The 16,838-nt window shown below is 37.6% G+C and overlaps 1 protein-coding gene across 1 annotated transcript in view; it reads right to left on the bottom strand.

Moving 5' to 3' along the window:
- LOC102242210 (ATP-binding cassette sub-family A member 3) overlaps window positions 1–16,838 on the bottom strand; it is a 273,880-nt gene that overhangs the window by 61,359 nt on the left and 195,683 nt on the right. The window contains exon 24 of the mRNA XM_005861509.2: window positions 5,686–5,864. Coding sequence (XP_005861571.1) covers window positions 5,686–5,864 — 179 coding nt within the window. The remainder of the gene's footprint in view (window positions 1–5,685; window positions 5,865–16,838) is intronic.

Below are 16,838 nucleotides of genomic sequence, written 5' to 3'. Positions count from 1 at the left end.
GATAGAGGTCTGGTGCACGGTGGGGGGGCCGGCTGGTTTGCCCTGAAGGGTGTCCCAGATCAGGGTGGTGGTCCTGCTGGGATGCCTGGCCAGCCTGGGTGAGGGGCTGAGGGCCGTTTTCAGGCTGGCCACACACCCCTGGCGATCCAAGCTCCCAGCCTCTCCTTTTTTTCTTTTTTTTTTCTGGGATTTATTTATCTTCTATAATTGAAACTTTGTAGCCTTGAGTGGAGCCCAGGTTGCACCTAGCAACCCAGGATCCCAGCCCCTCCTTGAGTGGAGGCCATAGCCGGCTGGAAGCAGGTATCTGGGATTTATTTATCTTCTATAATTGAAACTTTGTAGCCTTGAGTGGAGCCCAGGTTGCACCTAGCAACCCAGGATCCCAGCCCCTCCTTGAGTGGAGGCCATAGCCGGCTGGAAGCAGGTATCTGGGATTTATTTATCTTCTATAATTGAAACTTTGTAGTCTTGAGTGGAGCCCAGGGCTGGCCAGGGCAGGCGGGAAGCTTGTCTTCCTCCATCGCCGTGGGCAACCCAAGCATCCTGCTTGCTCCAGCTCTGTGGCCGCCATCATCTTAGTTGGGTTAATTTACATACTCGCTCCTGATTGGCTTGTGGGTGTGGCTTGTGGGCATGGCTTGAGTGTAACGGAGGGGTAGTTGATTTGCATGTTTCTCTTTTATTATATAGGATAAGCATTTGCAGACAAATAAATTAGATAACTTAGGTGAAATTATAGTTTTTCAAAGACACAAATTACTGAAATTGACTCAAGAAGGAAAAAAATAGACATAAATCCAAATAAATGGAAACACTGGCAAAGCAGAGAAAAGTCACGAACAGATATGTTGTAGCAATAGTGCAGGTAGAGAGTTCAGAACCTGCCAGGGAATTTGAAAGCCAGCCACTTCCAGCTGGTGGGTGGAACTTTGGAGGAAAGTGGATAGAGAGGCTCTGGGGGGCTGTGCATTAGAGCCTTGGCTGTTGTCAGGAGGGACAAGCTGTCAGAAGTGAAGGGAGGCCAGGGAGAGCACACACAGGCTGGGCTCCAACAGCCCTTTGCAGCTGTCTTCACTGCCACTAACCACAATGACTTTAAGAGAGCGCTGTGCTGCTTCAGTCCTGTCTTCACAATCTCATGTGAATTTTTTCATCACCAACTCTAGACTGGAATAATGCAGGGAATGGGGTTCTGGAAAACATGACTTCAGCCCCGTTGGCATCATGCCTTGGTACATAATAATCAAACTGGTGTGGAGACTAAAGATAAAGAGAATCTCTTGAGAAAAAGCCAAGAACACAATGCATTACATAGAAGAAAATGATCTGAGTGATAATTTCTTCCCATCTGAACTTTTAAAAACCAGAAGGAAGTACAATGACATTGTTAGTGTTGAGAAAAAAAGAAAGGAAGAAAAAAAAACCCTACAAATCCAGACTTTTCAAATTATGTACTTCAAGAATAAAGGCAAATAATTTTCAGATAAAAGAAACTAAGATAGTTCTTCTCCAGTTCTTCACTTAAGAAATGTTTAAGAAAGTCTTCAGTCTAGAGGGAAATGATAGCAGAGGCACACTCACATATAATGGAAAAATGAATAGCACCAAAGATGACATATATCTAGATAAATATAAAAGAATTTTCCTATTAATTACTTTGAAATATGTGATGACAGCTTTCCATCACCAGAAAGAAATGAACATGATTACTGTAGTGGAAAGCAGAGCCACACTTACAGTATTATGCATCGTAGTTAATAAATAACACAATGACATAGACATATAAGACATATGAAGACTATAGCATTATAACCAAGGAGGGTTAAAATGGACAGTTATGGTTTCATTCATCTACAGTTTAAAATATTAACTCTAAAAAGACTATGAAACATTATGTACATATTTGGTAAACCCTACACTTATCACTAAAGCTAATGCAAAGAAGTATAGCTAAAAAGTCAATTGAAAATTAAAATAGAATTCCAAGTTTATTAAAGTAACCCAAAGAAAGCCAGGAATGGGAAAGCATAGAAAAAGAAGGGACAAAGAGAAGACAAATAATCAATATCGTAGATGGAAATACAACCATATCAATGAAGAACTAAATGCTCAAATTTAAACATCAGAAACTATCGAAATACATTAAAAGTTAGGAACTAACTACATGCTGTTTATAGTGAGCAACTTAAAATATAAAGGCAAAAGTTTGAAAAAAATGGGTGTAAAATGATATACTATACAATAGTAAGCACAGGAAGATTGGAGACGCCATTTGAATATCAGAGGAAATAGACTTCAAGACCAAGAATATTACCAGAGATATAGGTTGACATTTCATTAGTCAATTCACCAGGAGGATATACAATAATAAATGTTTATTGAAATAATTATAGAGATTAAAATATATAGAGAAACAATTCACGGAATTAAAGGGAGAAATTAACAAACTTACAATCAAGATTGGAAATTTTAAACCCTTTTGTTAGCAATCAATAATCAGTCAGACAAAAATATCAGTGAAAGGCTAAGTGATATAAGCAATACCATTACAACTAACAAATCAAAATGCACATTTATTTCAAGTACAAATGGCACATTTCAAAGATGGATCATATGTTGAGCCAAAGAACAAATATGATTGGATTGAAAAGAATTGAGTACAACTCAATGGGCAAAATCTAAAACCATCCCTCCTAAGAACAGAAACAAGACAGGGATGCCCACTTTCTCTACTCCTGTTTGACATAGTACTGGAAATGCTAGCCACAGTGATCAGATAAGAAGAAATAAAAGGCATCCAAATTGGAAAAGAGGAAGTAAAACTGTCGTTATTTGAAGATAACGTGATATTATACATAGAAAACCCTAAAGACTCCATAAAAAACTACTAGATTTAATAAATGAATTCAGCAATGTAGCAGGATACAAAATTAACACCCAGAAATCTATGGCATTTTTATACATCAGTAATGAACTCATAGAAAGAGAAACAAAAACAAACAAAAAATCCCATTTACCATTGCAAGAAAAAAATTAGGAGACCTAGGAATAAACTTAACTAAGGAGGTAAAAGACCTCCTGTACTCAGAAAACTACAGGACGTTGAAAAACAAGATAGAGGAAGACATAAACAAATGGAAGAATATATTGTGTTCATGGATTGGTAGAATCAACATCATTAAAAAGTCCATATTACCCAGAGTTATCTATAGATTTAATGAAATCCCCATTAAAATAGCAACGGCATATTTCAAAGATCTAGAACAAACTCTCCAAAAAATCATCTGGAATAAAAAAGGACCCCGAATAGCTGCAGCGATCCTGAGAAAGAACAACTTGGAGGGATCACAATTCCAGATATCAAACTACATTACAAAGCCACTGTTCTCAAAACTGCCTGGTACTGGCACAAGAACAGACATTTAGACCAATGGAACAGAACAGAGAACTCAGAGATCAACCCAAGCCATTATGCTCAATTACTATTTGACAAAGGTGGCAAGAGCATACAATGGAGTCAAGACAGTCTCTTCAATAAATGGTTTTGGGAAATTTGGTCAGATACATGCAAAAAAAATGAAGCTAGATGACCTACTGATGTCATACACAAAAATAGACTTAAAATGGTTAAAGGACTTAAATGTAAGACAGGAAGCCATTAAAATCTCAGAAGAATCCATAGGCAGCAAAATCTCAGCCATTTCTCATAGCAATATGTTTACCAATACATTTCCTAGGAGAAAATAAACAAATGGGACTACATCAAAATAAAAAGCTTTTGCAGAGCAAAAAAAAAAAAAAAAGCTTTTGGAGAAAAAAAAAAAAAAAAAAAAAAAAAAAATCATAAAAATAACAAGAGAGCCCACTGCATGGGAGAACTAATTTGCCAATGATACATTGACAAAGGTGTTAATCACCAAAATTTATAGGGAACTTATACAATTTAACAAAAGGAAGATAAATATTCAAATTAAAAAATGGGCAAAGGACCTAAATAAACACTTCTCCAAAGTGGACATATAGAAGACCAAGAGGCATATAACAAAATGCTCAAAGTCACTGATCATCCAAAAGATGCAAATCAAAACAACAATGAGGCATCACCTCACACCTGTCAGAATGGCTACCATCAACAAACAACTAGTGTTGGCAAGGATGTGAAGAAAAAAAACCCTCATGCACTGCTGGTGGGAATGCAGACTGGTGCAGCCACTGTGGAAGACAGTATGGAGTTTCCTTTAAAAAAATTAAAAAAGGAACTCCCATTTGACCCAGTGATCCCACTTCTAGGAATATATCCCAAGAAATCAAAAACACCAACCAGAAAGAATGTATGCACCCCTACGTTTATAGCATCTCAATTTATAATAGCTAAGATTTGGAAACAGCCTAAGTGCCCATCAGTAGATGAGTTGATTAAAAACCTGTGCAGTGAAATACTATGCAGCTGTAAAGAAGAAAGAACTCTTACCATTCACAACAGCATGGATGGACCTGTACGGCATTATGCTAAATGAACTAAGCCAGTCGGAGAAAGTTAAGTATCACATGATCTCACGCATATGTGGAATATAATGAACAACATAAATTGATGAACAACAGAGACATAGAAGCATGTGCAGACTGTTGAACCTCAGAGGGATGGTAGGGGAGGGTGGATGGGAAGAGATCAACCAGTGAACTTGTATGCATATATGCATGACCCATGAACACAGACAATAGGGGGATGAAGACCTATGCTGGGGAGATGGGGCAGGCTGGGAGAGATCATTGGAGGAAAACAGGGACATATATAATATTTTCAATAATAAAGAATTTAAAATCCTATATAATAAAAGGCTAATATGCAAATTTCCCCCACGGGAGTTCAACCGACTGGGAGTTTGACCACTCGCTATAACATGCGCTGACCACCAGGGGGCGGTGTGGAATGAAGGAAGGTCCTGGCTGGCAGCTGGAAGGCCCTGATCAGCCCTGATCACTGGCCAGGCCTAGGGACCCCACCCATGCATGAATTCATGCACCAGGCCTCTAGTATAAAATAAAATAAAAAAATTACATGCTAGTATGTTCTTTGACCATAGAGGAACTAAATTAGCAATCAATAACCACAATATATCTAGAAAACTCCCAAATATTTGGAAGTTAATATACAAACTTTTAAATAATCCATGTCAAAAAAGAAATCATACAGGAAATTAGAAAATATTTTGAACATTTAAATGATAATAAAAATATAAGAAATCAAATTTTTTCAGGGTACAGCTAGAGCACTGCTTATAGGGAAATGTTTAGCATTCAATGTTTATATTAGAAAAGAAGAAAGACATAAACGCTATGGCTTTAGGTTTCACCTAAAGAAACTAGAACAAAGGGGAGTAAACCAAAAGTAGATGGAAGGAAATGATAAAGAACCAAAAAAAAATCAATAAAAGAGAAAATAGTCAATAATAGAGCAAATTAATAGACAAAATTTAGTTCTTTGAAGTGATCAACAAAATGAATACAGTTTACTGTAGGTAAATTATACCTTAATAAATTTTACTTAAGAAAATATATTTCTGGAGACATAGTGTTTTCTTTTCTCAGTAACTGAGGTAGTTATATGTAGTAACATGCTATTCAGGTCTAATGCTCCATTTTTTTTAGAGTTATTCTTAAGGTCCATGCTTAATTACTCACCTTCTGGTATATCTTATAGATACCAAAGTAAATGTATCGATTGAGAAATGCTCTTAGTTTCCACAAAGCTGTGTCGCAAAAAAAAACCAAGAGAAGGCAAATAAAGCCTATGGTACTCATCATAACCATATATAGTCCAATCCTTTTCTTTTCCAAAGAATAAACAGTCTTTGCAGCATCTGAGAATGGCAAAGGGAGAGAGAGCTTACTGCAGGACATTGACACAATAAATACAGTCTAAGAAAAACAGCAAATAGTAAGAAATATATGATAAAATGAAATGTTAGGCTAAGTTGACAAGCATTTAGAGTGTGAGAAGTGATTGTTCTGCTACACAAATACCATTTGAATAATAAATTTTGAAAGCTTATTTTCAAGTTAATCAAATAAGCCTATAACTATTGACATGTTAATTGATATGTTTCATAATAATTTCATGCCATAAAAATATTCCTTAAATCCTTTCAGAAGTGTAAAATCTTACATTGATAATTAGAAGAAAATATTAAAATGTAAATACTACTGAAAAAGATAACATACTATGCTTTATTATTTTATTTATTTATTTATTTTTACTATGCTTTAAAATGGTAAAAAAATAACCATCTGACACTTGTGAACTTTTTCTTTTCTTTTCTTTTTTTTTAAAGAATAGCTTATTGATTTTTATAGCGAGAGGAAGAGGGAGAGAGAAGGAGAAACATTGATATGAAAGCAGAACATCAATCATCTGCCTCCTGCACACAGGCCCCTATTAGAGACTGAGACTACGTGGTCCAGGAATTAAATTGGCAACCTTTCTGGGCACAGATGGCGCCCAGCCAACTGAGCCACACCAGCCAGGGCCTGAACTTTCTTGAGAAGAAAGTTGAGTAAAAAGAACAGAATGATTGTTATGATAGAACTGCAAATGCCCCTTATTTAAAAAAATTAGAATGGCTTTAAATTTACCAAAAAAAAAGAAAATAGTACAGAGAAATAAATCCATATACCCTGCATCCAGTTTCTCTTATTATTAGCAGCATACATCAGTGTGATTCATGTTACAATTAATGAACAAATATTAATACATCATTGTTAACTAAAGTTCCTAATTTATTTGGATTTTCTAGTATTTAAAATAATGTAATGTTCTTGCCCTGGACAGGAGCTCAGTTGGTTAGAGTGTTGTCCTGATAAGCCGAGGCTGTGGGTTCCATCGCCAGTCAGGGCACACTCAATGATGCATAAGTAAGTGGAGCAACAAATCTCGCTCTCTCTCTCTCTCTCTCTCAAAATTAAATAAATAATGTAATGTTCCTTTGTTGTTGTTCCATAATCCAATCCGGAATACTACATTTAGTAGTCATGATTCCTTAGGTACGTCTTGGCTGTGACAGTTTCTCTGATTTTCCTTCTTTTTGATGACACCGACAGTTTGGAGTGGTATTGGTCAGGCATTTTATAGGATGCCCTTCAATTGGGATCGATTTTTTTTCATAATTAGAAAAGTCTAATGGGTTCATGGGATTTGGGGAGGAATATCACAGAAGTGCCATTTTATATCATCAAAAAAATCCATACTGTCAGTATGATTTATCACTGTTGATGTTGACCTTGGTCACCTGATTGAGGTAGTTTGTCAGCTCTCTCTGCTGTCAAGCTACTCCTTTCACTCCCTTTCCATACTCTATGTGCTCCTTCACTTTTCCATCCTCCAGAAGTAACCACTATGCATAATTGCGTTCTAAATTTCTATCTTAAATACAAGTAGACAATTATACATTTATATATATTCAGTAAGTAATACTTTAATTTTAAAATTTGAACTTCATAAAAATAGTGTAATACTTAATGTGGTCTTCTGGAACCTATTGTTACTCCATGTTATTTTTTTCTGATCTCTCAATTTTTTAAAAATATATTTTATTGATTTTTTACAGAGAGGAAGGGAGAGGGATAGAGAGCTAGAAACATTGATGAGAGAGAAACATTAATCAGCTGCCTCCTGCACACCCCCCACTGGGGATGTGCCCGCAACCAAGGTACATGCCCTTGACCAGAATCAAACCTGGGACCCTTCAGTCCACAGACTGATGCTCTATCCACTGAGCCAAACTGGCCAGGGCAGATCTCTCTATTTTTAATCTTCAATATTTATTTTTTCATTAAACTTGACATTCAATATTATTTTGTATTAGTTTCAGGTTTATAGTATGGTGGTTAGTATCCACCTGACACCATAAATAGTTATTGTATATTATTAACTATATTTCTTATGCTGTATTTTACATCCTCATGACTATTCTGTAACAACCAATTTGCACTGCTTAATCCCTTCACCATTGCCACCCAGGTCCCCAATTTCCTCCCTGCTGGCAACCATCATTCTATTCTCTGTGTCTATGAACCTGTTTAAATTTTTGTTTGTTTCTTTGTTTTGTTCTTTAGATCCATATAAGTAAAATCATATGGTATTTGTCTTTTTCTGTCTAACTTTTTCACTTAGCATAATAGCCTCATGTCCATCCATGTCACAAGTGGTAAGATTTCATTCCTTTCTATGGCTGAGTGATATTTCATTGTATATATGTACCACCACATTTTTATCCACTTGTCTATTGATGGGCACTTGAGTTGCTTCCATATCTTAGCTCTTGTAAATAATGCTGCAATGTACTTAGGGGTGCATATATTCTTTTGAATTAATGTTTTGTATATGTATCCAGAAGGGGAATTGCTCGGTCATAAAGCAGGTCCACTTTTAATTTATTAAGGATCCTCCATACTATTTTTCCACAGTGGCCAGACCAGTCTGTATTCACTAACAGTGCATGAGGTTCCTTTTCCTCCACATCCTTCAGGCAATTGTTGTTGGTTTGGTTTGTTTTTGGTGTTGAGTATTAGGAGTTTTTTTTAACCTTGGCAAATATCTTCTCCCCTTCAGTGGGCTGGCTTCATTTTGTTGATGATTTTCTTTGCTGTGTAAAGTCCTTTTAGCTTCATGTAGTCCCACTTGCATCTTTTTTCTTTACCTCTTGCATGAAGAGATATATCAGAAAAAATACTGCTAAGAAAAATGCCTGAGATATTACTGCCTGTGTTTTCTCCTGGGACTTTTATGGTTTTGAGTCTTACACTTTAAGTCTTTCGTTCATTTTGCATTTATTGTTGTGTGTGGAGTAAGAAGGTGATCTAGTTTCATTTTTTGTACATATCTGTTCAATTTTCCCAACACCATTTATTGAATAAACAGTCTTTACTTCATTGTATGTTCTTGCTTCCTTTGTGAATTATTAATTGACCATGGACTTGTTTTGGGGCTCTCTATTTTGTTCCATTGATTTATGTGTCTATTTACAAGCCAGGAACATGCTGCTTTGATTACTTTATCCTTATAGTTTAGTTTTATATCAGGTGGCATGATAACTCCAACTCTGTTCTTCTTTTTCAAGATTGCTGCGGCTATTCAGGGACTTTTGTGGTTCCATACAAATTTTTTGATTATTTGTTCTAGTTCTGTGAAATACACCATTGGTTATTTTGATAGGAATAACATTGAATCTATAGATTTCTTTGGGTAGTAATTATGTTAATTCTTCCATCCAAGAGCATGGTACATGCTTCCATTTATTTGAATCTGCTTCCATTTATTTCTTCAGTGTCTTATAATTTCCTGAATATAGGTTTGTTAGTTTGTTTATCTCCTTGGTTTAGTTTATTCCTACGTATTTTGTATTTTTGATGCAATTGTAAATGAGAATATATTTTGATTTTCCTTTCTGCCAGTTCATTTTGGTGTGTAAAAATGCAACCAATTTCTGAATATTTATTTGATATCCTGGTACTTACTAAATGAATTTATCAGTTTTAATAGTTTTTGGTGGAATTTTTAGGGTTCTCTATGTACAATATAATGCCATATGCAAATAATGATAGTTTTACATCTTCCTTTCCTATTTTATCTGATTGCTGTGGCTAGGACTTCCATTGCTATGATGAATAAGAGTGGAGAAAGTAGATGACCCTGTCTTGTTCCTGATCTTGAAGAAAACACTTTTACTTTGGCCCCGTTGAGTATGATGTTAGCTATGAGTTTGTCATCTATGGCCTTTATTATATTGAGGTATGTTTTCTCTATTCCACTATACTGAGAGTTTTTATCATAAGTGGGTGGTAGAATATGTCCAATTCTTTTTTGTATCTATTGATATGATCATGTGATTTTTGTCTTTCAATTTGTTTATGTAATGTATCATGTTTACTGATTTGCAGATATTGTACCATCTTTTTTTTTAATCTTTATTGTTCAGATTATTACAGTTGTTCCTCTTTTTTTCCCCCCATAGCTCCCCTCTACCCAGTTCCCACCCCACCCTCTGCACTTACAACCCCCCCACACTGTCCTCATCCATAGGTGTACGATTTTTGTCCAGTCTCTTCCTGCATCCCCCACACCCCTTCCTGCCTCGAGAATAGTCAGTCCACTCCCTTTCTATGTCCCTGATCCTATTATATTCACCAGTTTATTCTGTTCATCAGATTATTTGTTCACTTGATTTTTAGATTCACTTATTGATAGATGTGTATTTGTTGTTCATAATTTGTATCTTTACCTTTTTCTTCTTCTTCCTCTTCTTAAAGGATACCTTTCAGCATTTCATATAATACTGGTTTGGTGGTGATGAACTCCTTTAGCTTTTTCTTATCTGTGAAGCTCTTTATCTGACCTTCAATTCTGAATGATAGCTTTGCTGGATAAAGTAATCTTGGTTGTAGGTTCTTGCTATTCATCACTTTGAATATTTCTTGCCACTCCCTTCTGGCCTGCAAAGTTTCTGTTGAGAAATCAGCTGACAGTCGTATGGGTACTCCCTTATAGGTAACTGACTTTTTTTCTCTTGCTGCTTTTAAGATTCTCTCTTTGTCTTTTGCTCTTGGCATTTTAATTATGATGTGTCTTGGTGTGGTCCTCTTTGGATTCCTTTTGTTTGGGGTTCTCTGCGCTTCCTGGACTTGGAAGTCTATTTCTTTCACCAGGTAGGGGAAGTTTTCTGTCATTATTTCTTCAAATAGGTTTTCAATATCTTGCCCTCTCTCTTCTTCTGGTACCCCTATAATTCTGATGTTGGTACGCTTGAAGTTGTCCCAGAGGCTCCTTACACTATCTTCGTATTTTTGGATTCTTTTTTCATTTTGCTTTTCCGGTTGGGTGTTTTTTGCTTCTTCGTATTTCAAATCTTTGACTTGATTCTTGCGATCCTCTGGTCTGCTGTTGGGAGTCTGTATAATATTCTTTATTTCAGTCAGTGTATGCTTAATTTCTAGTTGGTCCTTTATCACAACATCGAGGGTCTCACTAGATTTCTTGAGGATCTCACTCTTCATATTTTTGGATTCTTTTTTCATTTTGCTTTTCTGGTTGGGTGTTTTTTGCTTCTTCGTATTTCAAATCTTTGACTTGATTCTTGAGATCCTCTAGTCTGCTGTTGGAACTCTGTATAATATTCTTTATTTCAGTCAGTGTATGCTTAATTTCTAGTTGGTCCTTGTTCATATCCTCGAGGGTCTTAATAGATTTCTTGAGGGTCTCACTGAATTTATCGACAGTTTCTAGACAATTCTTGAAAAACCTTATAAGTTTGGTTTTGAACTCTATATCCAGTAGTTTGCTTTCCTCCATTTCTGTCATTTGTGACCTGTGGATCTGAGGAGTTGTAATCTGGATTATCCCACTCTGACCACTGGGTACCTGGCTCTTGGATCTCTAGGGAGGTGCTAATTTAGCCTCTGCCTGAGGCTACCCAGCAGGAGCTATGGAGAGATCTGCAGATTCCTCTTCTTTGTTTGGGATTTGGAGGTGCCCAGATGAGGCCCAGCTCTGAAGCAATGCAAGCTGCTGTGGGGCCTTGGGCCTTCTTTTGGAAGTTCTCGGTCTCTCTGACCCAGCTGCAGTTTGTTAGGTAGTTTTCAGATTGCAAAGGGCCAGGCCTTTCATATGCAAAAGCCTCTGCACACAGCTTGGGTGGGGCGGAGTCTCAGGGGATCAACAGGGCGGAGCAAACAGCTATAGCGGATCCTCAGTCCTGCCCTTATAGGTCCCACTTCTCAGTGTCTCAGTAATTGCTGCAAGCACCTCTGAGAGAAAGCCGCCCTGGAGTTCCAACTGATGCCAGACTGTCCAGTTTCTCCCCATAAGAGTCTGGGTCCCCAGAGACTCACCCGGAACTGGAGTTCAGAGCAGTCAGGAGCTTGAGGCTCCCTCCCAATTGAAAAAGACAACCAGGTCCTCAGTTGCCAGGCCTTTCCACGTGCGCCTCTGTACCTCTGCACTTTACTTCTGCACGTCCTCTGAGTCTCAGTGTGCTTTTCTCTTTCCTTCTAGTTGTATAATTTCCACTCAGCCAGCCTTCCTGTGGTTCTGGATGATGTCCGTTTTGTCTTTTAGTTTTATTTTTGAAGTGGTTGTACAAGGCAGCAATTTCCAGTGTTTACCTATGCCGCCATCTTGGTTTCTCTGTACCATCTTTTTATCACTGGAATAAATCCCTCTTGGTCATGGTGCATGATCTTTTGAATATATTGCTGGATCCGATTTGCTAATATTTTGTTGAGGATTTTAGCATCTATGTTCATCAGGGATATTGGCCTGTAATTCTTTCTTTGTATTTATCTGGTTTTGGAATTAGGGTAATGATGGCCTTGTAAAAAGAGCTTGGAAGTCTTCCTTCCTCTTAGAATTTTTGGAATAGTTTGAGGCGTATAGGTGTTATATCTTTTAATATTTGGTAGAACTACCCTGTGAAGCAGTCTGGGTCAGGGCTTTTGTTGCTGGGAGTTTTTTTATTACTGCTTCAATTTCATCAGTAGTTATTGGCCTATTCAGGTTTTCTGATTCTCTCTGATTTAGTTTTAGAAGATTGTATTTTTCTAGGAATTTGTTCATTTCATCCAGGTTGTCCAGTTTGTTGGCATATAGTTGCTCACAGTATTTTCTTAAAAGTCTTTGTATATCTGTGGGGTCAGTTGATACTTCACCTCTTTTGTTTCTGATTTTATTTATATAGGTCTTTCTCATTGTATCTTGACAAGTTTGGCTAAATGTTCATCAATCTTGTTTCTCTTTTAAAAGGACCAGCTCTTGGTTTTATTGATTTTTTTGTGTTGTGTTTTAGTCTCTATGTCATTAATTTGTGTTATGATCTTTATTATTTCCTTCCTTCTACTTACTCTGGGCTTTGCTTATTGTTCTCTTCCTAATTCTTTAAATTGTAGGATTATATAGTTCATTAGAAATTTTTCTTCTTTCTTAAGGTAGGCTTGTGTCAGAGACAGCAGGATCACTGCCCAAGCACTGGTGCTCTGAGTTGCCCTGAGTCCATGTATTCTTCTAAATGCTCCCGGACTACGCCAGGGCAGGTCCTTCTGGAACTCTGCCCACTGTACCAACTGTTGGGAACTTAGTCCAAGTTTCTCCTTTATCCTCTGCTCACTAGCTACAAGTGTTGGGTCTGAGTCCTCTGCCTGGGACTGGACCTCCTAGGACACCAGGTCTTAGACGGAGAAGCCATGAGAGGTTGTGGGTGTATAAGAATGCGTATTTATTGCAGAAGCCAGTGGCCACATAGCCATCAGACAAGACAGTCCTATACAGCAAAGTCTCTTATGGGCAGGCAGCTGGACACCGGCTGGTTAACCTGTACATCTTTCCCACACAGCAGCATCAGTCTCTGTACCCACAGCTACTAATCTAAGTAGCTGAACGCTGCCCCCTAGACTCACCGCCTCACATCGTAGTGGTACCTAAGCTCTTTGCCTCAGCAGCTTCTCCTGTCTCCCCTGCCCCCAGCACACTGGTTGGTCTCTGTAGCCTCACATAGTAGCTACTTCTGAGCTATGAGTCTTCATCTTACATCGCAGCAGCAGCTCTCAGCTCCGTCTGTGCTCTCTAGCCTCTCCCGCACACATACATAGGAGCTACATTCTCTGTGCCTACTGCCTCTGCTTCTCTGAGCTCTCTAGCCTCTGCTCTGCCCAACACACTGGCCTTAGTAATATACTTGTATATTACTCCTTAGACAAAGAAGGCTTCGTGCCAATAGTTACATCAATCGTATTTTGGCTACAGAAGGGCATAGCATCCTTGCACCCACTCATGGTATCTTGGCCTTGGGCACCCCAATTAGGCTCATGCTCAGTGCGGCCTTGGCCATTCTGGTGTATTGACAACAAGGCCTCTGTGCTCCCATTGGCCTTGACTATCTGGGGACCCTGGTGTGGTTTCCACAGCCTGCAATGCTATGAGATTCCTTCTCAGGACTGCTTTTGCTATTGTGTCCATTTTCATGAAGTTTTAGGTTTCCTCCTTGATCCCTTTGGTAATCCATTCATTGTTAAATAACATGCTATTTAGCCTCCATGTGTTTTAATGCTTTGGGGTGTTTAAATTGAAGTTGATTTCTAGTTTTAGGCTATTGTGATCCAAAAAGATGCTTGATATGATTTCAATTTTCTTGAACTTGTAGAGACTTAGTTTCTGTCCTAACATGTGGTCTATTTTTTAAAATGTCACATGTGCACTTGAGGAGAATGTATATTCTACAGCTTTGGGGTGAAATGTTTTGTAAATGTCAATTAAATGCATTAAAATTATTGTGTCATTTAGGGTCACTGTTTCCTTGTTATTTTTTGTCTGGAAGATCTATCCAGTAATATCAGTAATATTAAAGTCCTCTACTATGATTGTATTGCTGTAGATCTCTCCCTTTAAGTCTTCCACAAGTTGTTTTTATATATCTGGGTGCTCCTAAATTGGGTGCATATATGTTTACCAGGGTTATATCCTCTTGTTGGATCAATACCTTTAGTATTATAAAGTGGCTTTCATTGTCTCTTGTTATGGCCTTCATTTTGAATTCTATTTTGGGAAATGTGGGTATTGCTATCCCACATCTTTTTTGTTTCCATTTGCATAAAAATTTTTCCCCATCCCTTCACTTACATCCTGTGTAAGTCTTTTGTTCTGAGGTGGGTCTCTTATATATAGCATTAGAGGCCCGGTGCACAAATTCCTGCATGTGGGGTGGAAGGGACCACAGGAGGTTGGCTGGCTGCGGGAGGTTGGCTGCGGGAGTGCATTGACCACCAGGGGGCAACTCCTGCATTGAGCGTGTGCCCCCTGGTGTTCAGTGCGAATCATAGCGACTGGTAATTCTGGTTGTTCAGTCATAATGGTCGCTTAGGCTTTTATTTATAAAGATATGTATATATGGGTCATGTTTTCCTATCCATTCAGCTACGCTGTATAGTTTCATTTGAGCACTTGAGCCATTTACATAAGGTTATTATTGATAGGTTGCCATTTTTATTACTTATATGTGTGTCTCTCTCCCTCCCCCCTCCACCCCCATTTCTTCTTACAACAGTCCCTTTAGCATTTCTTGCAGGGCCTTTGTTTCTCTGTAAAGCTCTTTATTTCACCATGAATTTTGAATGATAGACTTGCTGGATATAGTAGTCTTGGGTTCAGCCCCTTGTTTTTCATTACTTTGTATACTTCATGCCACTCCCTCTGGCCTGAAGTGTTTCTATTGAGAAATCAGGTGACAACCTAATGGGAACTCCTTGCACATAACTCTCTGCTTCTCTCTTGCTCCCATTAAGAGCCTTTCTTTGTCTTTAAAGTTTGCCATTTTAATTGTGATGTTTCTTTGTGTGGGTCTTTTGACATTCATCTTGATTGGGACTCTCTGTGTTTCCTAGACTTGTGTGACTATTTCCTTCACCAGATCAGGGAAGATTTCTGTCATTATTTCTTCAAACAGGTTCTCTATTCCTTACTCATGTTCTTTTTCTTCTGTCACCCCTATGATGAGAATGTTGTCCCAAAGCTCTGTTAAACTCTTCTACTGCTTTTTTCCCCCCAAATTGCTGCGCAGAGTGAGTTTTTTTTCATGTATTTGTCCAGTTTTCCCAACACCATTTGTTGAAAAGATGATCTTCCTGCCATTGTTTTTGCCTCCTTTGTCAAATATTAATTGACCATAATTATGTGGGTCAATTTCTGGAGTTTGTATTCTGATCCATTGCCTGTTTTTGTGCCAGTGGCAGGCTGTTTTGGTTATAATGGCTTTGTAGTAGAGTTTGATATCCAATATTGTGATCTCTTCGATGTTCTTTCTCAAAATTGCTACCGGTATTCAGGTTCTTGTATGGTTCCATATAAATTTATGGAGTATTTTTTATAGTTCTGTGAAGTATGCTGTTGGTATTTTAATAGGAATTGCATTGAATCTATAGACTGCTATGGGTAGTATAGATATTTTACTGATGTTAGTTCTTTCAATCCATGAACATGGTATACATTTCCATTTTTTTCTTCCTCTATTTCTTTATCCAATGTCCTATAGTTTTCCAAGTACAGGTCTTTTACTGCCTTGATTAAGTTCATTCCTAGGTATTTTATTTTTTTGTTGCAATGGTAAATGGGATTTTTTAAAAGTTTCTCTTAATGAGAGCTCATGATTGGTATATAAAAATGTCATTGATTTCTGGTTGTTGATTTTGTATCCTGCTACCTTGCCAAATTCATTTATTAACTTTAGTAGTTCCCTTGTGGGATTTTAGAATTTTCTTTGTACAATATCATATCATCTACAAATAATGACAGTTTTCTTCCACCTTTACAATTTGGATGGCTTTAATTTCTTCTCGTCTTATTGCTATGCCTAGGAAATCAAGTACTATGTTGAATAAGTGTGGTGAAAGTTGGCATCCATGTCTTGTTCCCATTCTTAACTGAAATGCTTTTAGTTATTGACCATTGAGTATCCTGTTGGCTGTCAGTTTGTCAGATATGGCCTTTATTATGTTGAGATATAATCCCTCTATTCCCACATTACTGAGATTGTTTTTTTAACAAAAAAGGGTGCTCAATTTGGTTGAATGCTTTTTTTGCATCTATTTATAGTTTGGTGGTAATAAACTCCATTAGCCTTTGTTTCTCTGTAAAACTTTTTATTTCAACTTCAATTTTGAATGATAGTCTTGCTAGACACAGTAGTCTTGGATTTAGGCCCTTGTTTTTCATTACTTTGAATACTTCATTCCACTCCATTCTGGCCTGAAGTGTTTCTATTGAGAAGTCAACTGACATTCTAATGGGAACTCCTTTG

The sequence above is a fragment of the Myotis brandtii genome, unplaced genomic scaffold (assembly GCF_000412655.1).
Source record: "Myotis brandtii unplaced genomic scaffold, ASM41265v1 scaffold152, whole genome shotgun sequence".
NCBI lineage: Eukaryota > Metazoa > Chordata > Mammalia > Chiroptera > Vespertilionidae > Myotis > Myotis brandtii.
Note: the sequence above shows the minus strand (reverse complement) of the source record. Positions and strands in the feature narration are given on the sequence as shown.